Consider the following 27,289-nt stretch of genomic DNA (forward strand, 5'->3'; position numbering starts at 1 on the left):
GGGTAATGTTGTTACTACTCAAATTGCCTTCATTAAGCTTTAAAATTTACACCTCTCTGCAAAGAAGGGGAACCGGGCTGCCCACCTTTTTTTTTCTGTTTGTAGATGGAGCCTGCTGAGCTGTCCCGAGCTTCCCGCTGTTCCGAGCGAGTTCCTTTGCAACCCTCGGAGCCGGAAGGTTCTCGGGGTGTTTGGGGCAGGTGGGGAACAGCCCGGCCGCCTCATGTACAGCCTCTGCGTGAGGTTTGACAAGCACCGACACCGTCTCTGGGGGTGTCCAAGGAAGATTCCTGCAGGTTTTCATTTACCTGGAATAAAAAAAAAAGAAAGCAAAAGGATTTGAATGATTGTTGGAGGTTTAGACTCCGTGATTTTTATCAACATTTCAACACAGCTGCCCCGGTAAAGTGCCGCAGTGCCCTGTGCAGCCAGGTGGCCGCTGACTGAGACCGAAGCAGCCAGGGGCGCGGGGCCGAGGCACCCGCTGCGCCCCAGGTGCCGGAGCACCCACGAGCGAGGGATGCGGCTGTTCTTCCCGAACGCTCTCTGGGGAAGAAGGTAGCAGAAGCGGCGGGATGCACCCGCGCTGCAGCTGGGCACGGATTTCAGAGCTTCCCCAGGCTGCGGTGGGACCCCCCTCGCGCAGGCAGGTGCCCAGGCTGCGGGGGCACACCCCGGCCCCGCTCCAGCGGGAGCACGAGCGGAACGCACCGGGGCACGGCTCAGCCGCCGCCAGCTGCCGGGCCCAGGCGGAGCCCCCCCCCGCTGCCAGGACCCCCGCCCGCCCCGGCTGCGTTACCGGCCCGGCCCGCGCCCCCCGCCGAGGCGGCGCCGGCAGAGCCCGGGGCTCGGGGCCGGCGGGCAGCGCCTTTCCCCGGGGAAGGGCCCGGGGCGGGCGGAGCGGCGCGCTGCAGCCAGGCCGCCCGCAGGCGCGGGAGGGGCGGGAGCAGCCCGGGGGGAGCCGGGCCTGAGGTACCGGCACCCGCGCAGCCCCGCGGCGGGCCCGGCCCCCTCAGGGGCAGCCCGGGGCCGCGCCTCCAGGGAGCGCCGCGCCGCGCCGTGCCAGGCCGTGCCGTGCCGTGCCGTGCCGCGCCGTGCCAGGCCGTGCCGTGCCGGCCCCGCCCCCGGGCGCTGGTGGCGGCCGCGCCGCGCTCCCCGCCCTGCCGGGCCTGCGGGCGCCATGGGGGCCGGGGGGGCTGCGGGCGCAGGCGGCGCTGAGCGCGGCCCTGGCGCTGGGGCTGTTCCTGCACCGCACGGGTGAGGCGGGGCCGCCGCCGGGGGGAGGCAGCGGCGGGGCCGGGCCGGGCCGGGCCGGTGGGGGAGCGGGGCCGGGGGTGCCGGGCCGGGGGGCGCCGCGGGGCCGGGGGGGACCCTGGGGGTGTGGGGGGGCCCGGGGCGCGCTCGGGACCCCCGCCCGGCGCCGCCTGTCCCCCGGCGCCCCCGCGCCCCCGGCTGCGGCCCCGCGCTGAGGGGGCGCCCCCGGCCCTTGCAGAGCTGCGGCGGCAGGAGGAGCGCGGGGAGCTGCTGGCGCCGCTGGTCTTCGTGCTCCTGGTGCTGGGCTCCGTCCTGCTGCACGCGAGGGTGTCCCGCATGGACCCGGGCTTCGTCGCGGCGGAGGAGGAGCTGGAGGTACCGCGCGGGGCCCGGCAGCGGCTGCGGCGCCGGGGGGGAGGGAGCGCGCGCGGCGGGCGGCTCCGGGCCCCGCACCGGCCCTGGGGCTCCGTACCGGCCGTAGGGCCCCGTGCTGCCCGTGGGGCTCCGTACCGGCAGCGGGGCTCAGGCTTGGGCCGTGTCTCACACCGTGCTCCTGCCCCGGGTGCACCGTGCCGTTTGAACGTGAGTCTCCTCCTACGGAATGTGTACGTGACCTATTTCATGTTAACTGCTGCAAAACGGTACACCTGCAAAAACCCCAAACCGAACGGCGAGCTGGGAAGGGGGGGCGCCCTGCAGCTCCGTTTATCCAGCTGTTCATGGATTCGCTGCCCTCGCAGAGGCTGTGTACACAAACAAGTTACAGGGAAGTAAATGGAGATGCAAAATGTCAGTAACTGAGATAGAGTCTGCTCGGGCACACCGCCTTATAGATTGTGTAGGACAAAAGCGTTACCGATTTTAATCATCCATCATTAATGTAATTGTTGGCTTTGTTATGAACAAGTAGCACTGCTTGTACTGAAAAGGCATCATTGTTGTGTTTGTAAGTGAAGTCTAACCTTGTTTATTTTTGCCCCCAAGTGTAGCGCTGGGATCACTGTGGGATCTTGTCCGCAATTATTTCTGCCTCTGTGCAAGTGCTCTTTTTGATGGCTACAGGAGTAGCCTGTTCGCTCTTGCTCTACCTTAACTGTCTGCAGCTTCTGTAGGGATTCTAAGGAATTATTTTCTTTAACCTTCCTAATGCCAGAGATAACCAGCAGCGTGTAGCTGTTAAATAAAAGGATCCAGACAGCTCAGCTGTACCAAGACAGCAGCAACAAAACCTCCTTAGTTCCTCCCTTTCTCTTTTTTTGTAGGCAGGCAAGAGTGAAGAACAAAGCCTGGTGACACCCCAAGTTCCAAGTAATATTAAGATGCAACGCTGCGGTTACTGCATGGTGAAGGTAGGCATTCATAATGTGCAAGAAGAGGATGTGATGATCAATTTGCAAGCTTACATTTTCTGGCAACATCTTTGTTCAGCTGCTGTTGCCAGTGTTTTTCTGCTCTGCCATTGCTGCTCACTGCTCAGTGGTTTGGAGGTGCAGCAGATCTGATTAATTCTGTCAAAGGGTCTCTCTCCTGCTGAAAAACTCACAGAAAAAGTAAATACAACTAGCAAACTAGATTCTGATACAGCCCTTAATTGAGAAGTGATCCAAATAAATTGCATAGCTAAAGATGTAGTAGTGATGGACACTGGAACGTATGCTCTTTTTCCAAGGCGAACCAAGTTCCTGCTGGCTTACAGAAACAGGGATCTTTTGCCATGGGAAAATTGCATTCTACGTTCTTACTGCCGTGTCAATCAGAGCTTACAGTATTGTTAAAAAGGTTATTTTGAAAGTATCTTGACAGTCAGAAAGGCAGGTGAGCATGACATATGAGAACTGTTGGTAGCTGTGAGCTTGTTTGGAAGCCCAAAGCCAACAAAGCATAAGGCTAAATTGTAAAAGGTAGCATGAAAGAAAAATTAGAGCAATTAAATTAGCTCTTAAAACACTGCCTAAAGCCTAGAAAGGGCTGTTTTCAGAGTGATCCCTATCAGTTTAATAAAATCAAGCATTATCCCAGCTTCCGTAAATTCCTGAAGAGTATCTACTGGGAGAAGTGAGCTTATTGTAAAAGAAAAAGCTGGCAAAACATCGATATGCTTCAGGGAACAAATCCTAGGGGGTGCTGCTTTTCTCAGCCGGGTCCTTCATCTCCTCTGCTCCTGGTACTTCGAGCCACTTTCCTGTGCGTCTTGTATTCGCACAGGAGCAGAGACACTTCCCTCCTCTGTGCAGTCCCGTGAAAACATCCCAGCCCGGCCCACTTTATCAGATATCAGTGGTCCTCGTTTTTCACCTCAATACACCACTCGTGCTTTCCCGAACAGACTGACTGGCTCTACCTCCCTGCTTTGCACACTGGGCTTCCTATAAATAGGTAGCTAATAAGTAAGGTGCATAGAGAGAAGTAGTGTGGAGGAGTCATTTAATCTGAATCTCACTCATGTGGATCTGTGCCAGGGGAATCATGATCCCCTTTAGTCGTGTTTAGCAATGTTTATGTTGTGCCGTTATCTCAAAACGGAGTGCTTAGGACAGCACTGCTGTGGAGGAGGACAGTTCTGCACTGTGTTCCCTTCTACCGAACGGGGAGTTGAACAGCAGTGGACTAGTGCTGACGGGTTTTTTCCTTTTTGTTTGTTTCTGTTTTGCAGCAACCGATGCGAGCCAAGCACTGCCAGCTGTGCCGGCACTGCGTCCGGCGTTATGACCATCACTGTCCCTGGATTGAGAACTGTGTAGGAGAGAAGAATCACCGCCTCTTCATAATCTACCTGAGCGTGCAGCTTGTGGTTCTGCTGTGGGGGGGTCACGCTGCTTGGTAAGGCCTGGAGGTGGCACTTTGTCCTTTAAGACTGTTGAAAGTTGAGTGCTCCTGGAGCCCCACCGAAGCGTTTATGTGAAACGCAGCGGTGACTGGATTGGCTTTGTGTCTTCACCCTCTTCTGCATCCCAGAGCCCCCTAATCTGCTGAGGGACAACGCAGCTGATCAATAGTTGAGCAGGATTTAATAATTTAGGTTTCGTTGTTCATCTTTGTTTTAAGCTTAAATTAGCAGAATTAACAACAGTACAAAAGCTGACTAATTTTGTTTCAGTCACTGTGATACTGTCTTTGTTTACAAAGCCAAGTACTGGAAACTCCAGCAGGGTTTCAGCTGTGTGCCTGTTGGGGAGAGGAGTTAACAGAAGGCATTTGTCTCTCTCCGCTGTCAGGGGAACCAGCATCCTTTAAACTTCTTAGATTTTATGTCACGCTGGTGCAGTCTCTTTAAGAGTTTATAGTATATTAACTCTGTGAGGTTCACGATTCACAGAAGGTCATTAGTTATGAATTGAATTTAAATGTGCCATAAAGTTTGCTTGGCTCATGTAAGCAGTTATACATCTTTAACCGCAAATTTATTTCTCTTTGAATTGAAAGGTCAGGCCTCTACTTTGAACAGTCCTGGGACTGGCTGTGGCACAACATTTTCCTCCTAATGTCCTTCCTCCTGATGGCCGTATTCAGCATTGTTGTCCTGCTGCTGCTTGTTTCACACCTCTACCTGATCTCATGCAACACCACCACCTGGGAATTCATGTCACATCATCGCATCTCCTACCTGCAGCACTCCGAGTTGGAGAATCCCTTTGACCAAGGGGTAATCCTCAATCTCTGGAGATTCTTCTGTTCATGCCACCTCACTGCATGGGAGAAAATCTATTTTCACAGGAACAATGAGCCTGTCTAGTCACGGCGGCAGTGACCTGGTAGAGTGCCAACACAGCTGCAGGTTGCTGGGTAAAGCTTTGCTAACGCAATTGCTGCCATTGCCTTGCAGGGGACTTTAGTACATCATGAACTACAGGACCCGTTCCACAACCTGTTTGTTATGCAAATTACATTTAAAGGATAGTCAGGATTAATTTTTTTATATATGAATAACACTGTTGTTAAAGGCAACGCACTGGTTCTGGGAAGGCCAGCAGAGGTGACTTCTGAACCAAGCAAAAGGTATCTCTCTCTCTAAATTCACTTCCGTTCGTTAACTGCATCCGCATCTCTCCAGAAGAGGTGCAAGAGTAGTGTGAGGATGCATGTTCATTTCTCTTCCCCACAGTTTCCCCTCTCGCTGCTAAGGAACAGCAGCTATTACAGACAAAACCAGCCAGAATCAATATAATTCCTGTGGCCTTTCTTCAGCGTAATTCTCACTGTGAGAACCGCAGTGCCTTTTATCAGTAGTGTTGGGCACGTAATAGAAATATTTGAGTAAATATTTGGAAAGTCAAAAGCAAATTTCATTTTGACCACATGCCTCAGCTTAATGCTTTCCACAAAGATTTGAGGCTTAACAGTGTTAATGTGCATGAGATACAGCTGTAAGGCAGCAAATTCAACTTATGAGATAATTAGCTTGTACTGTGTGATGCTCTGACCAGCTTGCTAAGTGGTTGGTTTTAAGTTGATGGTGCTATTAAGGATTCATGGACTATTTGAATCAATTCAGCAAAGAATGGTTTCTTCAGACAGAAAAGCATTGCTTGCCTACTGAATTATTTCTGCAGATGCCTTTACTGTAGCTTGTGGAGAGAGAACCAGCAGCGGAGGCGGGTACCTAACTGCCTGGCTCAGGTAACACGGCTGGCAATACTACTACCCCAACACACTAGTAAAACTTTAGTAAAAGAATACAAAGTTTCAAGGCAAGAGGAAAGATTCTAGGACCCGTTTGTTTCATTGCTAGGAGGGGGCGGTGATAGCCTTCTGGGATAGCAGCACGCTTACTAGTTTTCCATTGTAGTAAGCGGTCGTACTTCCAAGTTTCCATGCGGAACTAAAAGGAAGTTTGGGATGACCAGTTTTAGCTTTAAAAACAGAAAAGGCTCTGGTGTGAATTTTAATCCTGGTCCTTTTCTGTTTAAAAAACAGCACCACGACAAAACCTTAGTTAAAATTATTTTCTGCCTTAATTGCCTTGGCTCAGGAATTAACACCAGCTCAAGAGCACATCTGGCAAGCTGGTAGGATGCACTCAGGGTTTAACTGATGAGCACTTACGAAAGGACACTGTAAATACAGCAGGATAGTCCAAAAGCAGTTTAAAAACAGCAGAAGGATTCCTTCTTCTGACCAACCCCGGAGTTTGTAATCTGTGTCCTGTCTGGCTTGTTCAGGGTAGAAACTCCTACCAGACGGATATCAGAACGCTAAGAATTGTCTTCCTAACAATGGTACGCCATCCAGAAAGGATTCTGCAGCATGTCTGTGTCAGCGTGGTACCTGCTGAGGTATGGCTCACCTGCCAAAACGGTTTTTGCTCTGTTTGGTGGTTGTTTTTAAAATGCACTGGGATAGTAATGTACAGTCTTTTTTACTCTACTATAAATGATAAATTAAAAGAGTAAATATGCCTTTTTTGGTTCTTTATGCCTCTCCCTTTGAGCCCAAGTTCTAGGTTTCACCTATGCTAACAATTCAGTCCTACTTACCACTTTACAGAGGCCTTGACCTTCAGAATGAGTCACAAAATACACTGAGGGGCCAACAGCAAGCCAACCGTTTCTATTCAAACGAGCGAGGGAGAATGTGTATCCTGCTTTAAATGGGCTGTTACACCGCAAGGCAGAGCAGGAGGTTGAAAGAATGTGTACCTTGACATTTTCAGCAGCAGTTATACTTGGCTCTAAAAATAGGAAATCTAGGTTCAGTGTGAATTACTTGTTTTGCACAAACATAGATAGCTCTTACCTCTCTGAATCCTCAGGCACTTAGACCAGCCGTGATTTAATAGCGGCAACTTGCTAGCTGCACCTGAACCTTATCTCCAGATGTAGCACAATTACATTAGTTCAACTTCTGCCCACCTCTGTTGAAGACGGAGTGAAAGAGTAGTAGCTGTGCATCCCTGTTTGTCACCAGTGGGATGCTTCATTTCTGGATACCCTTCCTTTTTTTGCCCAACAAGCTAACATTACGAATTTAAGAGAAGAAAATGTATCTTGTCAAGTATAATTACAAGATCTGTTACCAGGGGCATGAAATCACCTTAACTTACTGGTTTTCCAATATTAACACTGTCATTATTTAGCTATCCAAAAAAAGACACAGGATATACACATAGATAAAATCTGTGGAGAGACAACTTGACTGCAGTCATTTGTATGTGACAGCTGATGACACCATGCAATATGCACACAGATGAGTGAGAAGGAAGAAAATATTGCTATTGACTTTCACAAATAAAATCCTGCCTGTTGAGCAGAATGTGGCTAGCTCTGATCTGTAACATTCAGCTAACACGAAAGAGATGAAAAGCTGAAATTTCATTATAAGGAAAGGTATCTTTTATTAATAATAATAATAAAAAAGCATGTGCAAAGCTGTGGTGGTTTTATATCATTAAAAACAACAGCTAAGTTTCAGCATCCTCAAAAGTAGAGAGAGACTCCTTTTCCTTAAGATAAGTCACTTGGATCATTATCAAACCCAAACATCATTGTCTTGGTAGTGTTAAAATCCATTCCTTCTCTGGCATGCACATAGTTATAACTGGAAACGGGCATAAAATTGTTACAAACAGGGAATGCTGCATATCTTTTCTAGAAAAGAGGTGAGCAGCGTCCATTCCCCCTGCTACTATGCAACTTTAAAAAGCCGTGCTCCCTACTTAGGCTTTTTGCAAAGAGTAACCTGGGTTGCGGAGATTATTTGATTTCTCTAAGTTCCACTTAAATTTCAAATTTCCGTCTATATTCAATGCAGCAAAAGATACATCCTGCCAAACACAAATTACTCCTTACAGATAACTGATACCCAGTATCCCTCTGACAAACGAGGCTGAGAAACCCACAGCAGGTTAACTGAGCTTGCAGGGCACTCTCATCCCGGGGTCATCAGCACTACCAGTTCTACGAATTCTGTTGACTTTTCCATTGCCCATGCCAAGTCCTCTCTACGCTCTCTCAAGGTGGTAACAATCTGTTCATGTTTCTTACAGCACAGGAATCAAACTTCTAAAAGGTGTCTGGAGACAAAGTCAAAGTCCTTGAAGACAGTCTGCTCCTTATGGGTTAGGAGAGCAACCTCCTCTGGAGGAGTAAGGATTGGCTTTTGTGATGTGAACTCTTCATCAAAATTGCTAATGTCGGTGGGATCTCTTAAAGTGGGCACAAAAGGGGGCTTCAGAGTCCTGGCAAACAGGGCATCCCAATCAATTTCCTGTAAGAGATGGAAGTGAACAGGCCAGATTGACAATTATGAAACATGAAAGCAAGAGGGAGGATTACAGCCTCCCTTCCAGATCATTTGCAACATGTCTTTTTATTACTAATTCACAAAAAAAAAAAAAGGGGGGGGGGGGGGGCAGGAAGGCAGAGAACTGAAAAAATGCTCAAAACAAACAGCATAACAGCATAGTCTGCGCAGGCCAGGTAGTACAGAGATCCCGTACAGTCTAAGGCTGTTCTTCAAAATACCAAGAAACAAAAGGACAGATCAAACTGTACATAGGAGGGACAAACCCAAAAAGTGCAGCTGTGGCCAAGTGGATCTGTGGACTTCCCAGCAATTTCTGCTGATGTCCAAGTTCTCTGCCTCCGGCGCAAAGCCAGCCAGGGGCTATAAGGCCGACAGCTTCTGGCAGACGGGTACTGACAAGGCGGAATGGTGACCCTGCTGCCTGGAGTAGGTGTGTACCCTTGACCCAAAGCAAATGTGTCTCTAACCTCAGCTTCTCTTCGGATTCACGTACATCCTGCAAATGCAGGTGCCATCAAATAGACCGACTGGTGGTCACGGTCATCACCAGACAGCATCTTTGACTGGTGCAGTTTGATTTAAGAAGGGATATTTGTTGATGGTTCAAAAGGTAGGTATATTTGTACATAGAAGCAGGACAATCAGAAACAACAAACTGGCTCTGGAAACTTACAGGTCCCAGAAAATGTGCTGTATGACACGGGGGATGTAATTTCAAACACGAATCGAAACACATATTCCTGACTAGAGCAATAAGGCGCAACAGAAGCCACCACTAAGATCTCACTGATAACTCATGGAAACATGCCTCAGTACCAACAGGAAGCATATCAATCTCTGCTCTAACATGAGGGGGAGGGGTTAAGTGAGCTCCTACCTTAAAAAAGGCCTGGATTTTAATCTCTTCTGCATCTTTTTCCCCTGCTCCCAGTCTACGCTCTGGACATTTCCGAAGAAGCTGCAGGAAATAGCAGTTCAAAATTAAACAACGGGAACAAGGAAGAACAGAAATAATGTTCCAGAGAGAAAAACAAGAAAGGAGATGGACTGACCCCTCAGTATCTTCTCATTCTCACTTTGCAGCAAGGTCATAATCTGCTAGTAATAGCTCAGACCTAGTTCCTTGTAAACAACTTGCCAACATCAATGAGATACCCGCTATAAACCGCATGAAGCATCTCATCTTAATTGTGCACCTGTGACTACCGCGTCACAATTCAAAAAACCAAATCAAGCCATCCCCACTGAACGACTCAGACATTCCTGCCCCTGACTCAACACTTCTCCATTTCAGACTTAGCAGCAACAGACCTCAATAAGAAGTCTGCTTAGTCACCCTTAGACAAAAGAATAACACTTATATAAAGAGAAGTAAAGGAAAAATATGTGTAAATCTTCAGTATTTCCTTAGTATGTGTAGGCAGCTCCAGGTTACGCACATAAATGTTATCGGTCCTAACAGAGTCCCCTCTGGATCCACTCATGCAGTAAATGCAGATTCCTCAGGCTCCCAGAGACCCATCAAACCCATTACCTTACGGATTATAGAAAGTGCCTCAGATGAAAGGAATCGTGGATACCGGACTTCATCATTGACAATACTGTCAAAGACTTCTTCCTCATCATCTCCAGGGAATGGTGACTGTAATTGTGACATATTATTATTTAATACATATAGCACTCATTCCTTACTATTAAATAGAGATGAGAACAGTGGAGGGCTCTATGGATTAACTAGTATTTGGCAAGCACTATGAATGAGAAAAATGTAATTTAATTACTAATAAATAGTTGTCTACATTCAGCAAAATTTTATCTCAGGTGGTCGGGTGCTATGCTCCTCAAGACTGCTCAGGGAGAACAGTCTTGTTCTTTCTTGGAAACCGACTTTCTTGGAGAAAGACAGCCTTACCTCGCCAACAAGCATCTCATAAATGAGTACGCCCAGTCCCCACCAGTCTACTGCCCGAGTGTAAGAGATGTCGGTCAGGACTTCTGGAGCCAGAAATTCAGGGGTGCCACAGAAGGTGTTTGTGCGGTCTCCAAAACCTATTCCTGTAGGAAAAAACACTTTGGTAAATGTCCAGCACACATTGCCAAATGGATCACACGCAGCCTCACCTTCTGAAAGCCAGAGTTTATCACGATAGTCAAATGCTGCTAACGGGGCAAAGGTTCTCTTCAATGGCTGTAAACGTCAAATAGGAAGTACGAAACCTGAGGCCCCTAACAACTCCAAATAAGAAATACACAGACAATGCTTAAATAAACAGCAAAACCAAGGAAACTCCCTGCAGATTCCGTTGTTCATTCACTCAAGCACACATTTTGTAGTATCCTATATTCTGGCTCTTTTGAACAAACAAACACGTTGTGAACTCCTTCATAACTTTCCTGAAGATTAAAGGACAAAGTACTCTTTCCAAGTTCATCATGGCCAGAAAGGTGAGGGGGTTTTGTTGTTTGGTTTGTAGGGTTTTTTTGTTTTGCTTTTGGTGGGTTTTGTTTTATTTTTAAGATGGAGATGAACACAAGTTACCCACAACCGTGTCAGCACCTGTATTTGTGAACACATTACTAAATCCCAGATCCTAAACTGGTTCAATTTCAGCTTCACCAAAGTCACTCACCTTCCTTACACAATCCAAAATCTGCAATCTTCACAAATCCTTCTGCGTCTAAAAGAAGATTATCCAATTTCAGGTCCCTGCAGGCAAAGGAGAGGAAAGAAAATGGTAGGTGAAGTCTGAGGATTGCCATCCAACATCTTGCTTTGCAAGAGGCAGAAACTAGATGTTAATGAAGATAATAAAAGCTAAATTGAGTGAAGTCCACATTTGGTTTAAAATCATGTGTTACTTGGAAGATTCCCCTTAATTTATTGATATTTTCCTCTTAATGACAGACTCACAAAGCAGCTTGGAGCTGCGTGGGGCTTATTCATCTGGAAAAAGAGCATCCCACAACAGTGTGACAAATTACTTGACTATCACAGTAAAAAAGAAAGCAGTGACTTACAGGTGACCCCTAGAATGTATTGACAGGTCACAGAGGATTAATCACCTGCAACATGTCAGATGAATAGCTTCTAGATGACTTTCTTTACTGTAAGCACGATGAACAAGCTGATAAAAACAGCCGAAGGGGAAAATAAAGACAGACAGAAAGATTAGAAACCCCAGCAAGACAGTGAGCTCCAGACACTACAGGACAAACAAACTTTCAAGTTGCTGGTCTGTCTTATGCATGATTCCTCGCTGCATTACCTATAAACAATTTTCTTCTCGTGCAAGAACTGGAGCCCCAAGACTACGCAGGCTGTATAAAACCTAAAAGAGAGAAACAGTTATCAGGAAATATATACAAGAATCAAGTTAAAAATTTATAGTGCCTGGAAACCAGACTAATTCTAACTCACTGTGCCATATGTTCCGGAAAGATATCTTCATGTATGCGCATCATAAGATCACCACCCGGAGTATATTCCATCACAAAACAAGCATGATGAGGTGTCTGGAAACACGCAAACATGTTCACAAGGAATGGATGATCAGAAGAATTGACCACTTCAAATATTCGCTTCTCACAGTTCAAGCTGCCAGGATTCAAAGAACGAAAACGTCAATGTTAGAACTTGGCAGAAAAGCCTGTTTTGAGAAAGACAGGATGAAGAAGAAAATCTTTACATCTTAAGTTCGAGAAATAAAAACCGAGGGCTAATACGGTATTCATCTTGCATACTTCCAGTGTTTCAGAGTGTTCTTCAGGTGTTATTCTACCAGAAGCTAGAAAGCATCACTGTTACAAGTTCCCTTGTGCCTGATGTTAGTTACCCAAGCCTTAAGGTCACATTTAACCTTAATAGTGCCATGACCAGTACACATCATACCTACTCACATTTGATTACAGGTGTGTTAGTGTAGCATCTGGAAACAGTACCATCTCTAAACAAAGCTCACCTATCAATTTCATCTCTCCTAATAATATCTTTTTTCTTCAAGGCTTTGATAGCATACAGCTTCCCAGTTGCCTTGTATTGGGCCAGCAGTACCTGAAAGACAACAGAAAAGCTGTACTTCAAACAAATCTATTATTTCCCTATCAGATTGCTTCAACTCCCATTGACAAAATTTCCAACCACTCTAGTCATTCTCAAAACCAAGCTCAAGAGCTCAAGTAACTCCAAAAATGGAGCACTTCTTTACTGCTCCTTGTGCTGCAGCAGTCCAGGAGAATGTCAGTGTAAGTTATATTCTCACAAACAGCACTATCACAGCTGGCCCAGTGCTGTTTGTGAGCACCTCAGAGCGCTCACAGCAAGCAACTGCACACAGTTTTTGGGAAGGGAGCTATTCCACTAGTAACCACCATGATAATGAAAGGAATGGTAATTGTGTGCTTTATGAAATGACTTAGCACTCCCAGGATGGTTTTCTCCAGGCTTTGAGGCCACAAATCTTCCAGAGTTTCGACTGTTAACGACAATTATCATCGGCTTGTGTGGTTGGGCTGGGTTTGTGTCACATATCTGCGTTGCAACAAATCTCTTCTGTACTGCAACATTTCTATTCAGACTGAGGCAGAAGCCCATCTTCACAATCACAGTCCTAGTGCCCCCTTCCACACTACCTTCCCAAAGTGGCCACGTCCCAACATAGCAATGCAGTGAAAATCCTCAAGCTGAACTGTCCTTTTCCTGCAGACAAAGAAGAATTGCTGAGACAATACCCAAAAGATGCATCAACAGATAACAAAGGAGCATGTATTAGTGTTAGGGGAAGATGCTCTCTACAGCAAAAGGAAAAGCAAACAGCTGTGTCAACCACACCTTGCCTAAGCGGAAATCCTGAAAAATTAGGCTTGCTGCTGCTGTTCTGCCATGGAAGAAAGGAGCAGCTAACCATAAGGTGAAGAAAATGCTCCCAATGGCAGCAGTCTGACTTCATCTGTACTGGCAACAGGAGCAATAATACTGACTCTGCAAGGCTTACTCTCTCTGTTACTTCCCATAACAGCATCAGTTCCCCTCCACCCCCACCCCTGGAGCAGTAAAATCCAGTTATGCCTACAATCCTTTTGGCAGACTGAAGAGCAATTGTGTTAATCAAACATGAACATGTATATCAAGTGCTAGTAGGACAACAGCGTAAGGAGAACCAAAGTTCTCAAACAGGAATTGGAAACAAAACACAGTGAGACAACAGACATAAGATGTTGCTGGTAAAAAAGTATCTGAATAAAGAGATGCTATAGAACGTTATGTCAGCCACAAGGTGTTACCAAGGAAACCAAAGCTGCAGAATTGCTTGGAAATAACTAAAAAAATACCAAAACAAAACAACAAAATCAACAAACAACCCACACCCCAAACACTTCGGTCCAGGATCATCTTTAAAAGACAGCAGACACTCCGAACTCTTCCAGTAAATGAAATGAAGGGCTAAGTACCTACTCATGAAGGACTCAACTCCCTCCTCAGCCTTCTCTGAGAGAAGGCAGGTAGGGTGCCTGACTGTATCCTGACTGCGTGGTTTTGAAGATGGGACCCCCTCAAAAGTGATGATAAAATTATGAATGTAATTCTATGATCTGAACTGCAAGATCAGCTTAGATTTTGCTATTTGTGCTTTTTCAGTCAATATTTGTTCAACAGTAGTATTTTTTTTTTAATTTGGTATCTTTACTGCTGTGTATCCTTGTTACATACAAATTGTGTACATAAAACTGCCATAGACTATCAACACGTTACTATTTAATGCTTCCCTACATAATGAAAGGTAATGTATCCTGCATATCAATAGAAACAGTGTGAGGGATGCCAAAAGTGTTTCTGAAATGTATTACTTAGGATGCAGACACATCTAAATATGCTACACCATAAAACTTCCAACACAAGGAAACACCTGAAGACAATTAAGTCACTTTAGTAAAATGTAAAATCATCTATTACACTGTAGTGTACAGTGTATCAATAGGCTAAGTATTGGGGTTAATAAACAGATAAAGGTGCAGCAGACATTTGGACAAGCAAAATTCAGAGCAGACTTGTCACGGTATTGTCTGCACTCAGCACCAAGAGTCTGCTGCTGAGAAACCAAAGCATACCCAGAGCAGAATTTTAGACTGCATGCTCAAAATTTCAGTGCAGTGCCTCTTTAATCTGTGATCCAAGACAGCCCATGCTGTCTATAGTTACCTTGGAGATGCCAGGATTGGAAATTCTGTCATAGCAGAGCCGCAAGACTTCTCAACATGCAGCCTCTTCAGACACTAGGAACAGAAAGAAGATTACAGTGTGTCATCCTCTGGAATCACCAAGTCAGAACTGAACACCCACGGCCAAATTTTCTTCTCTGTCATGATCCAGCATAACCACAGACAAGTTCTTGCAGTTGGTCATCGCCTCTGCTTGGGGCGAAGCAGTTTGAAAGCAGATTGTCTGTGGTCACACAAAACTATTCCCACGTACAATATTTTTTGATACGTTCAAACTCCTGAAAACAAACACTTCTAAAAGTCTAGGATAAAACATTTCCTTTCTAGAAAAAAGGCATCCCATGTCCCCAAAAGACTCACAATGATCAAAGAACGCAGTTTCCTGTGTCACCAAAGCCACATGAGAAAGGGTAACGTGTGGCAGAACACAGGTCATTAACCATTATACTACTCAAAGCAATTTTCCTGCTGCTTCCTGTCAGAAAAGTAGAGCTCTTCTTGGCTTTGCCCAGTTTCTTTAATGACAAAGAATTTCATCTGGTCCTAAAAGCCTGCTGACCCTCCTTCCTTGCTTTCCTGTGCAGTCATCTGTTCTGTATTCTTGCCCTGAACTTGCAATGCTGACCTACCTCCCATTTTGGTTCTCCAAGAAAAGCAACTTATAATTTTTAAAAAAAAGAACAAAAAAGAACAGGGAGGGGGGGCGGGAAGAGATATGCAGCACTCTTTGCATGATGAGATGCAACACAAACCACAAATTCTGAATCACTGGAGATCAGCTAGCTAATGAGGAGGCACCTGCCTAAAGTATAGTTCATTTCTCCAGTAATAAATAAGAACTGAGCCTTAAAAGATGCCAACCAACAAAGAAAAGCCTCCCTGTTAGCCTAGATGATTACCGGAGAATCTGCAGGAGACAGTGTTGATTCTTTGGAGTTGGCCATCAGAAAAAGGCGTGGAGGCTTGGGTGGAGCTTCATCAGGAACGGTAAGCTTAGCCACAGGAAAGTCGCTGCATCGGTAAGACAAAATCGAAGGAGATTACCACAGCGTATTTAAACGCTTAGCTACCTACCTTTTGAGTGCTACACTATGCTAGTGGTTGGGGTACATGTAACCTCATGAAAGAAGAGCACATTTTTACCACAACAATCACGTTGTGACCTTGCATAGACTTTAGTTACTATATTGGTGAAGACATTTGATGAGGGGGATTCTCTTTCCTTTACAGCACGTCTTTCTGTGTATATAAAATAACTTTTGAAAATCTGCTTTTGGGTGAGGGGTTTTTTTTGTATCACTGTTTGCAACCACTGTCATGGCCACGGATCTTACTGCAGAGGAAAAAGAAAGCTGCTGAAGTTCCCTTGGCTCTGGAACACACTCACTGCTTGTCAGGACAGCAATTCTGAAAATCAGTCCAACTGCTAACACTAAACCAGGGCTAGTCACAGTGTATTGAACACCCCACTTAAAACCACATCATTTCAGGCACCACTGGCTTTTCTTAAAGCCCTGAATTAAGTTCCACAGATATTTTTCTCATCAGTATCTTCCTCCACCTTAGTAAGGTGCAACAGAATGTTAAGTTCTATCCTACAATCTGTTCCAGAGTGCTATCCAGCAACACTCAGAATATGACTTACCTACTCAGTTTGGAAACTGAGTCAACGTGACTTTGCAGGGGAACCGGAGAGAAGTCTGTGTGCACAGGATCATGAAGTGGGGGACTCAGGGTGCTCATGGAACTACATGGAGGGAGGAAACTCATCATCAATCGACCCCAAGCAGCAACATTCATGTTCATTTGAGGAGCTCGGAGAAATTCCTTCCCTGGAGGAGTCAGGGTCAAAACACCAGTGAGATGACAACGCACAAACTATAATCTCCTGTACCATTTCATCATTGTTTCCACCCAAACACCTGCGGGTTACTCAAAAAAAGGTAGCCCACCCTAGGGTGAATGGTTTTTTTTTCCAGAGAAGAAAGTTTAATAAAGATAACGATGAAACAGACCTACTGTTTCCCCTAAGTTCAGCTCCACAAAATACTGTAACAATACTCAAGTGGTAATTGTATAAAACATTAAAAATTTATTTTATTTTAAATCAGGTTTTCTTCTATTTCAACACTGCATTTTAATCATGCAGCCTGTTCATAGAAAGTTTCTGAAACTGTCTTAAAAGAGTGAAACATTTGGGATGTTTTCATTATTTGTATTATTTCCTGAAGAATATAAACATAAAATCTCATTTATCCCCACTGCCAGGACTTCTCAGTATGTAAAATCCTACCTTACTCAGCTTCACAAAAAGAATTTGCAGGCGAAAAAGATAGTTTGAAAGTATTCCGGTCCCTAAACTATTGATCTGAGATGCTAGCTCTAGAGATTTGACAGATAATCAGTAGCCTGTTCATGCTACAGTCTTCTATAATTCAGAGTTTTCCAGAAAACCTTCCAATACCTGTTCATCAGTAAACACATTGCTAGTTAAATTAGTACAGCTTGAGTCCTGGATCTTGCTAAGAAGTCTGTTAAATGACTAGGAATTATACCTTCATAACAATGTTAATTGTGAATAGAAACACCATGCTGCACTTTTTTTGACCAAAGAAACTTTCATGTTCTAATAAAACCTACCTACTTACACACAGTAATTAGCAAGCATTTTAATATTTCACAAACTGAATGGGATAGCAGTGCATGCCAGCCTGCCTGTGCAAACCCCTGCCCTCACCTACACACCTGAGAGAGTAAGTAGCCAGTTCTGTAGCAGCTCACCTTTCTGTTTGGGGAAAATGCGTTTCTGTCGCTGCAGTTTTGGCTTCCTCTCAATGACGGGATTACTGAACATCACCTGTCAGAGAAGCAAAAGGGGTTTGTCAGGATTCTTCATTTATGCTGCGAACACAAACTTTCACACATGCCTGCTCCCTCATCAAACTCTCCATTCCCATCTGCATGGTAAGTTAGGAGTCACTCCCATAGACTCCAGACTGCATTATTCTAGCTTCACCCTCTAAATACCTGTTACTTCAACTATGGTTTTAGATGTTTGCATTTTCTGCTACCTGAAATGCAGAAAACCCCCAGAATTAAGACCAATTTGTATCCCAAACAAAGTGAATCTAATTTGTAAAGCCATGCATAAAGAACACATCCATCTGTAGGGTAAAAAAAAGTAATACTCTGTGGTAGAGAAGTAAAAAAACAAAAAAACCAAAAACCCTCACAAAACAAACCCACAAAAATCCAAAGTGGCAAGGGGAGAAGGCAAATTTTGGTACATAAGGTTAAGATCCTACTTTTGGAAAGATAGCCAGAGGAACTTTCATCCCAACACAAAGGAGAAAGTACTGCGGCTGTTAAGGGATTATCTGGGTGATCTCTTCATTGATGGTACTTCAAACTATTATTAGCCTCAGAAAGATGATTAAATAAGCATACCCAGAGGGAATTTGGATATCGCATTCTAGAGTCTCTGTGATTCAATTCTGACCATTAAGCCATATGTTTAATTAAAGTGTCACTGATGACTCATAATGAAAGCAAATAAAAACCAACGGATTACACAGCACACACACACATGTATAATTACAGGAGAGCAGCTGAAGAGTCACCCTGGGCTATGGCATGTGTACATCTATTATATCATGTTGTTCCTTATTCTTATGTGTGATACTGATGCAAAAGGATTTCGGGTGTCATTCTACCCTTCTAGACTATTGCTCCTTCCATTCCTTGTATTCTGGGTTGGACAACTGCTTGTAGGGCAGGCACCCTAAACAGACAAGAGTTCTCTCAAAAAGAAACAAAGCTTACATTTATACCTCTGCAAAAAGCATTCCTTGGGGTTCGAGTGAGAGACACATCCCATGACGTTCGTTATCAAGGAAATCATCCAAACGTAAAAACTTCACCGCACATAGTTCTCTCCAGTCTCTCCAATAAATTGCAATTTCTAGCTCACGAGACTGGTGGGATGGGGGAGTGGTGGGGGAGAAAAAAAAACAACAAACAGAAGAGTTACATACTGCCCCATGCTCTGGAAATGGCATGCACATGCTGTTGTAAAAATAAAAAAATCAGTAAACTAAATAGCGTGCCTAAGAAACTTCTTTAATCCTTCTGTTCCCTGCTTTCTCTGATGTTTTCAGCTCTTCTTAGCCACGGACCCTCTTGGAGGTGGCTGTCTTGGCTCTCCGTTTCAGAAATTCCTGAGAGCCACCTTGCTGGTAAGATGAAATAAAACTGCTCAGGTAAGAAGAGCAGGACAACAGATGCTGTTCAGGCTCTGCCAGAGATGCACTGCCTTCAGGAGAAGGCTAAGATAACTGACACATAAAAGGACATAGGGACAGCAGCAATATAGAGTTGAATCAAGTGGGATGGCAGCTAAATGAGCAAATCAGGTAAGTTGAAATGGAAAACCAAACACAACACAGGGAACCTGGGGCAGACTTACCCGGTCTAGCTCAATGACAAAGCTCTGGTCCCATGCCTGGTTATTAACCAGTCCCCAGTTTGTTTGGCCAACCACTTTATTGTCCACTTTGAGCACAGCAAGTACCTCATCTGGACAAAGGAGAAAACATAGATTACAATCTCTTACCAAAGAAAATCTCTCATGATGAAAGTGAATATCCCAACCAAATGTAATTTCCAGGAGAGTACTAGGACCACCAGGTATAACACAATTTATTCCCTCTCTTCAGTTTTGCAGAAACCAGGTTTCTTATAATGACACTCACACCAGGCTAACCTAGTACCGTGACGAGAAGCCCCCATGCTCCCACATGCCACTCACAATTCAAGAGGGAGTGCCCCCATACTCACTACATGGCTCTTCGCTCCGCAGGTACTTTCCTGCAACACTACGACCATGGATACCCAAGCCAACTCGTGTTCGTGAAAGGGACCTCAAATCACTCGGGCTGCCACAGATGGGAGAAGAACTAGTCATTCGGGAACGTCCTGGAACATTTTCCAATAGATCCTGACACCCCATCAGTCTCACTTCCAGTGTTCCTGAGGAATTTTAGGACAGTAAGAATATTATTATGTAAACAATAAAGTGATTCCAGTCAGCCTGTCCTCACAGGGGTCCAATAATTTCTTAGATTCGTGATTTCTTGGTTAATAGCTCAAATCTACCCCAGATTAAACAGGCTGCAAATCCATACAAACAGAAAGCTCTGGCTAGCCTAGAAGACATAAATCCAGTTCCTAGAAAACCAAACGTTCATATAACAAGAAGCATTACAAAGAGAACAAATGCAACTCATCTCTCCCTCTGTCCTCCTCACAACAACATGCTGTGCAGGATTCACATACCTGTAAGGGCTGTAGATTTGATGACTGAAGTAGGTTGGATGCCACCATGCTGAGCTCCCAGGGAGGAAGTATTTATTAGTTCCTGCTTGATGAGTGCTCTTTTCGGATGATCGGGAGAAAGCTCACTAAGTTGATGTTCCAAGGACAAACGCAGCAGGTCAATCTTCTGAGATGATTCTTGCAAACGACCCTGAGCCTAGCAATATGAAGTAGAATGGAAAGCAGGCAGAAATTTTCAATGTACAGCCCCAGTCCAGGTACTATTAATCCATTATGAACTACTAGAGTAAGTTTCAAAAATGGCCAGATAACGTCTTACTAATAAAGGAACAAGGCATAATATTTTCCCATAGATACTAAATACCCCACCAGTGTCACTTCTGACCTTCCTGAGAAATTTCACCAAAGCGAGGAATGTTATCCCTAGAAGGGAAAGTGAACCCAATCAGTCTGTCCTCACACATGGACAGGAACTTTCCAAATTAATAACTCTTGGTTAACTACTCAGTCATGCTAAATCACTAACACTGAGGCATGAAACCATCCTCTTGAGAGGATGAGAGAGGAAAGCCCGAGCAAGTGTTTACCTCAGCCAAAAACTTGCGGTCCTGTACCCGATTCCCTCCTAGGATCTTCAGCACATTTTTTGCCCCCTCAGCTACAGCAGCTTCAATGCGCAGGTGGTGTCTCAGCTCCTCAATACGCAGCTCCAAAGCACTGATGGTGGTCCCCATCCTCACTACCCATTTGGAAGATAAAATATGGCGAGGAAGAAAACTGAGTGAGTATCGTGGATCTCAGGGCTTCGGCTGTATCTGTCCAGGGTGGTATCAGTTACTTAAAACACCTTACCGGCTGGATCCACTGTATCTTCCATCCCTCCTGTTGACTGAGATACTTTCACAATGTGCATGCGGATTATTTCAATCTTTGTCTTGCTGTCCTGAAGCATCTGCTGTGCTGTAGCCAGCAGCTTCCGCTCCTGCCAAAAGCAAAGCATAGGCAGAGAGAGAACCATGCTCATTAAAAATGGATTATGATGATGTATTCACATATGACGTGACGAGATGGTAGCTAAAAGAAGGGTCATAAATGATTCTGAAATGGCATACGTTAGCAGTTATGTAAAGGAGACATCGCTGAGGATCAAGGACTTTTATACTGTCTCCATTTGTAGAGGGAAAGGACAGGTCAAGGACATGTCCAGTTAATACCAAACCTTGAGCCTTGTGGTTCACTGGTTAACTGTGCTTACAGTGTTTTGTGAGCAGAGGTTCTGAACACATAAAAACATCACAACCTTTTACACTGCTGGTCTTACTGAATTAGGCTTCATAGTAAGCTTGGATATTTTTTTTTTATTATTATTATCCTTTGACTTTTAAATAGGACAATGCCAAACTCAAAACATGGGATGCATATGAAACCAGTAAACCTCTGAAAATTTTTCTCAGGTAAAGAGATACCACATGCTGTGCTCTATTCTAAACAATCTAGTGATATCAAAACATCACGTCAACTCAAGTGCACAATACCAATGCTTTTTAAATGTTCCTCAAGTCAGTGACCAAATGTACCTCTTATACCACTCTTACTACCTTCCCAGGCTTGGAACAGTTTTTCTAGAGATAGCAGTCCTACCATGTCACTTCCTATGAGATGCTTTTCTCTGGCTCAAATCTGCCTCTAGTCTAGAGTCACTATGAGCACTGAGGTCAGATGCCTCTACGCAGGCACTCAGCCAGCTTAAGTTAAGCACCTAGACCAAAGAAGTAATGTAGAATCTGTAGCTGGTAGGGAGAGGTGGATCCTTCCAAAGGGTTGTTCATCTGTTCAAGAATGATAACACAAGCTACCCTCTAGGTACCTAGCACTTTCCACTGAGACTACATGAGAATACATGGCTAAATTAAAACAGCATGTTTCCCAACTCTGTCATTAATACTACTAAGCAACACTCAAGAGCAGAAGCACAATCAGCATTTGCCCGTCTGTACAGTCTGATAGCTCCCGTCTCACAGTGATCACCACCACATGCTTCAGAAAAAGGCACAGGCAACCACATCATGGGCCAAAGTGGAACAAACTACACTTTCAGAAAAGCCTTTCTCACAACATCCAGTAAATACAGACTGGATTAAGCTCTTGGCGAATGAAACATCTGCCATCCAATTCCTTTCTGATTCCTGCTAAATTCTTGAAATCTGTAACATGTTGCAGGAAGTCTAACGCACAAGTGCAGTATTGGTTGTCCTGCACAGTAACATGACATGCTGTCTCTATGCTGAGAACCAAAATGCAGAGCTAGGATTCAGTCAAGCAAGCTTCACGAATTAATTTCTTTCACACACCAATTATCAGAGAGGTTTTGTGTATGGACTTTAAATACAGGTTTTGATCCAGGAATCCAAGTTCCCAAATGGTCGCTTATTATTGCTTACCTTGGACGTTGAATACATTTGGATCATGTTCTCAGCTCCTTGTTTCACTTTCATTTCAACATGCAGCTGCTTTTTCAGAGCTTCAACCTTCCTTGCCATGGGGTCCGGGTTTCTTTCCCAGAGACAAGGATCTGGAGATACAGATCCATCTGCACAAACAATGCAATCAATACCATTAGTCATCTTTTCTGGTGTCACTTCACTGGGTTATAAACGGGTGACTCTATAAAAGAAGATTAGGCTATAAAATAAGGTAAAAAAAAGGTCTTGTCTACAAAACTGACTGCAAAACACCATTTCAAACGAAGCTCAAGCTCATATCCGTAAGTATTTCTTAGTTTATCAATGAACCTGTCCTAACAAGCACTCTTCCAATTTTATACTCACTCATTCTGTAGGACACTTGGATGTTCAACTGTCCAGAAACTCTATTCAAATCTCTTCAGTTCTGCCTACAGCCCAACCCTGAATATTGCCCGTGCTCAGCACTCTCAGCTGGTCCTCTCCCTATGCTCATCCCTCACGCTGCCTCCTTTCACCTTTACTGCCTCATTCTCAACCTTTTACTGCACAGATCATTTCAGCTAAATACCAGCGGAAGAAACTCCTTCTACTTGTAAGCCCTCTTGTAAGATATATCACAGAATTTTCCTGTCAGTCATGATCCAAGACCTACCTGCCTTACTCTCCTCTTTGTCTGTTATTACAATCCTTGCGTTAAGCTCCTGAAGTTCCCAATGTAGTTGCTCCAGTTTTCGGTTGGAAGCTTTCAGCACATGCTCTATATGAGCAAGATTCTTTCTGTCTGTTGTCGCTTTACGCAGGTTTTCTGCTCCCTCTTTAATCTTCAGTTCCTTCTGTATAGCGCGGCGAAGTAGTTCCTTCTCACCCTCCAGTTTTTGCTGGAAGCTTGGATCCATTAAGTTCACACCATTGCCCAGCTGCAAGAGACAGCTGCCCTGTAATCAAGCAGCGTTGGGCAAGAGGATTTCAGAGATAACACGGTTCAACCATTCACACGATATAGCAATACCTTCATTCCACTCCTTCATTTCATTTAGAAACTGGTTCACACATATTCTAAAGCCAATCTTTCCACCAAAGTTTCAAGACCAGACCAACATTTAAATTGCAGAGGACAGAACACAACTTTGATCCTGACATGCCTTAGTTTGGTTTTAAACCATAATGGTGAAAAACCTTCATCTTACTTGTCTCCTTGATATTTAATATCTACACCACATCTTTGTTCTTCAAGTATCAAAGCCCAGCTAGTATTTTCCCTTGTTCTGATTAGCATTAACTTTTACTAGTACGATGTTGTAGATACAGATTTTTAGCTGAATATGTCTTGGTGCTGACTGCTCAAAGACACGTCTCAACTAACCTGTCAGAGCTTTTTAGGAATGTCATAAGCATGCATTAACTCTCAGCTGTTAGCCCTGAAGAAGAAAAATGTAAAACCTACAGCTGTTTCTACAAATGAACAAGCAAACAAGTAACCTTAACGTCCTTCAGTATCCAAAAAGGTAAGCAGGCTGTTGTCTCAATTTCTGTTCTGCTTGTGATTTACAGGCAGTAATGCCACTTTAAAACACTGATTATTTTGAGTTGCATTAGCAGCATTCAAGCTTGCTCTGGGCTTTGTTTTACATAATTTTCAATACTACTAGTTCTACTCATATATGCCTCATCAACAGCTCTGGACAGAGATGCTCTGCTTGCAGACTCAGGACATACGCAGTATAGGCAGCAGCAGTATATTTCACTGACCAAATAAGCACTGGACTCGGAGAGGAGCTGCAAAAGCTTTATCCATGAGAATGCTACACCTAACACCCTAAGACAGGGGTCCTCAGTCTTTTTAACCAGGGGGCCGGCACGGATGAAGTGGCAGGCAGTCATCTGCGGCTGCTTGGTTTCCCCCCCAGCCCCCGGCGGGGGTGGGGGCGGGGCGGGTCTGTAAGTACCAGGGGCTGGATTGAGGACCCTAGGGGGTCGTATCCAGCCCGCAGGCCATAGTTTGAGGACCCCTGCCCTAAGAGATCCAAGCAAGAGGTTCTGTTTCTCTTTTCAGCAGGAAGAGTGGCTTTAAGGCATTTAAAGCAACTAATGTATTAATAAACTAACATAAATAACTCGCCATACCCCTGCTTACATGCAAAAGAAATGGCCACACAGTCAAGCTCCACTACACTAACCAACTTAATGTCACACAGCGTGTCAGTGACTAAAGACAGAACTCGGGAATCCTGACTTGCTTTCACACTCTTTCATCAGTTGACCACATTTCCAACAATAAACCACACTGGTTTTGGGTTACTTGTGTACATTACTGCACTTTAACAGCGTGCCGCGCATCCAAAGCCTACGCTGCTCACACAGGAACAAGTATTTAACCAAAGACCCAGCCAACCATTCTTGATCAGTTTTTGCTACGATTTCAGTCTAACAACAAAATAACTGAAGAAGAAGGAAAATGAAATAATCTATTTTAAAGTTGGCCTAAAACCAGGCTGGGCCTGCAACAGATACACCATAGCCAAAACGGGAGTTGTTCATATTGGTAACAAAACAAAGAGATTCAGTTTAACATCCTGGTTCTAGGAAGTTCTCGCCCAATTAGTAAAGCCAGGAACTAAGCCAGAGCTTTGAAAAACATCCAAAGTTTTGTGAGGAAGAGCTTGAATCATGGAGTTCCTGAGTCACAGGCAACTTTTACCAGCTGTAAGCTGGAAAATCAGAAAGCTCTTTATCCAGTCTGTAGCAAGTGACTGGAAGGAATTCATTGGTTGCAATTCTCATTTAAATAATTAGAAAAAGCATACATATTTATTTTCTATCCAAACTAAGCAAACGGGTGTAAGCAATCCACCCCCTAGACCAGCTCAGAAAAACGGAATGAGCAGTGGTACAAAAGTCATACAGATAAAGGGTGCTGAATATGGAGACCTGGGTATCGATTCAGAGAACAAGTATCATCTGAGCAGTTCTCAGGCCAATTGTCCTCCAGATCACGCTGCCAAAAGCTAGTCTGAATACCAGTTAATGCACCATGCTAATTTTCTAAATATATTTAGAACGCAAGCATGGCATGTTTTACTGGGTCCTTCTTCCCCTGTATGGATCAGAGTGCCCTAACGCTGGCACTGCTTGCACCAGGAAGATAAACATTCTGTTATCGAGGAGGACGTGAAAGCTGAACCCGCATTTGGGTTGATCCATTTCGCATTCTCAGGAATCCGAGCTGTGTCAGGACGCTGGCAGGGCCCGTGCCGCTGCTGCTCCGGGCTCCCTGGGAGGGTCAGCCCGTCAGGGTGCATCTCCAGCGCAACCCCGAAACACGTCTGCAGCTTGCAGAGAAACACCCAGAGCAGCCTGCTTTTGGTACTCGTAGCGGGGCTGCCGGAGCTCACCCAGCGCTTGCGCCAGACCGGTGCCGTGCCCCAGCGCCTGGCCTGCTCCGGAACGGGCGCGAACGGCAGCGGTGCCCGGGCCGCGCTGGGTGGGCGCGGGGCAGCCCGGGGACACCCCACCCCCGGGCCACAGCGCGGCGCTCGGCTCCCCGCGCAGCCGGGGCAGCCCCGGCCCCAGCCCGGCCGCCGGCGCCGCCGTGATCTGTCGGTTCCAGGACCCGGAGGCGGCGGCCGTCCTCCCCGCCGACTCCCCAGGGCGCCTCGGCACGTCCCCCGCGGCAGCACCGCGCTGCAGCGGCGAGGCGGCGCCCCGGCGGCCCTGCGCGCTCCTCACGGGAGGAGGGAACGGCCGCGGCACCCGTTCCACAAAGGGCCGTTTCTCCCAGCACAGAGGCTGCCCGCCCGCCCGCCCCCGGCTGCCCCGCGCCAGCCGCAGCAGCCGCCGAGCCCCCCGCACCTCCTCGATGCCCAGAGCGGGTTCGCTCAGCGGGCACCAAGCCTGGCCCGGCCCCCGGCTCCCTGAGGCGAGGAGCGGCAGGCAGCTTTAGGGGACCCCACCTGCCCCGCGCAGCCTCCCCCGCCGCCCCGGGCCGCGGCCACAGCGAGCGGCGGCCCCACTCCCCTCCCCGGGGCCGCGGGCTCCTGGCGGAGCGGGGAGCCGCGCCCTCCCGGCAGGACGATAGACGGGCCCCCTCCGCCCCTGCGAGCCCCCTCGCCTGAGGCCAGGCGCTCCCCGCCCGCCCCGCTGCCGCCCCTCCGAGCCCTGGGCGCGGCACTCACCTGCGGGGTCCCCGACGCCATTGCTGCGGCCGGCGCCGCCAGCAACCGGCACTTTTTTCAAACTTCAGCCTTCCCGGGCAGCGGCCTGCCGCCGCCAGCGCCCTCTCGCGGGGTGCGGCCCCGGCGGGCGGCCCTCGGGGCGCGGGGAGCGCCCCTTCCCCGCACGGCGCCCGGCCCTGCTCCGCGGGTCCGGGCCAGCCGCGGCTCCCGCCCCAGCCGGGAGGCTGTCCCGCTCCCTCCGCCCGCCCTGAGGGGAAATGCGCAGCTGGGACCCGGCCGGCATGGCGGCGGGAAGCGGAGCGGCGCGACAGGCCGGACGCTGAGGAGACTGAGGTACCTTCCGCGCCCCAGCGCGGACACGGCCCTCCGCGTCGGGCCGCTGGGGAGAGGCGCGGCCGCGGGGGGCCGTGCGCCGGGTCGGGGCTCGGTAACTCGGCCCCGCGCGGTTCCCGACGCCTCCGGGTGCCGTGAGGAAAAGCCCCCGCCCGGGCCCAGCGCGCTGCGCCGCGTCCGTCGAGCGGTTTCCAGCTCCAGTTCCCCGGAGTGACTCGTTACCGGCGTGTGTTGGCGGGGGAACGTGCAAAGCGCAGCTCCGCCTCAGGCAGG

General features: G+C 46.6%; 2 protein-coding genes across 3 annotated transcripts; one reads left to right on the plus strand and one right to left on the minus strand.

Annotated features, from left to right (window-relative positions):
- Positions 1–1,133: 1,133 nt before the first annotated feature.
- Positions 1,134–6,645, plus strand: ZDHHC12 (zinc finger DHHC-type palmitoyltransferase 12; the record flags this gene model as incomplete). The annotated part of the gene is made up of 5 exons (XM_040606580.1): positions 1,134–1,257; positions 1,493–1,629; positions 2,517–2,603; positions 3,908–4,074; positions 4,678–6,645. Coding segments are annotated over 5 exons (825 nt in total), but the record flags the coding sequence as incomplete, so codon positions are not given.
- A 716-nt stretch (positions 6,646–7,361) lies between these two features.
- On the minus strand, positions 7,362–26,786 carry PKN3 (protein kinase N3). Of its 2 annotated transcripts, none has more exons than XM_040605833.1 (22): positions 26,684–26,786; positions 23,164–23,428; positions 22,488–22,636; positions 20,899–21,028; positions 20,634–20,785; positions 20,047–20,242; positions 19,549–19,740; positions 19,178–19,287; positions 18,543–18,686; positions 17,494–17,569; positions 16,358–16,544; positions 15,612–15,723; positions 14,693–14,766; positions 13,126–13,192; positions 12,456–12,547; positions 11,915–12,091; positions 11,763–11,825; positions 11,127–11,203; positions 10,409–10,551; positions 10,031–10,138; positions 9,374–9,454; positions 7,362–8,457 (listed from the first exon to the last, which is right to left on the minus strand). In XM_040605833.1, exons 1-22 carry the CDS (start codon positions 26,702–26,704, stop codon positions 8,245–8,247), a joined length of 2,829 nt encoding a protein of 942 aa, XP_040461767.1. In that variant the 5' UTR covers positions 26,705–26,786; the 3' UTR covers positions 7,362–8,244. The 2 variants fall into 2 exon arrangements, with proteins under 2 accessions (XP_040461767.1, XP_040461766.1); XM_040605832.1 differs by having other exon boundaries at positions 23,164–23,446; positions 26,684–26,778.
- Positions 26,787–27,289: the final 503 nt, after the last annotated feature.

This window comes from Falco naumanni, chromosome 9, assembly GCF_017639655.2.
Source record: "Falco naumanni isolate bFalNau1 chromosome 9, bFalNau1.pat, whole genome shotgun sequence".
Taxonomy (NCBI): domain Eukaryota; kingdom Metazoa; phylum Chordata; class Aves; order Falconiformes; family Falconidae; genus Falco; species Falco naumanni.

Coding starts and splice junctions, on each gene's coding strand:
- PKN3 (XM_040605832.1), bottom strand. CDS start 26,704: ATGGCGTCGGGGACCCCGCAG. Junction 23,447..26,683: donor TGGCGTCGGGGACCCCGCAG/GTGAGTGCCGCG, acceptor GCTTGATTACAG/GGCAGCTGTCTCTTGCAGCT. Junction 13,193..14,692: donor CCAATCCTGGCATCTCCAAG/GTAACTATAGAC, acceptor CTTTGTCTGCAG/GAAAAGGACAGTTCAGCTTG.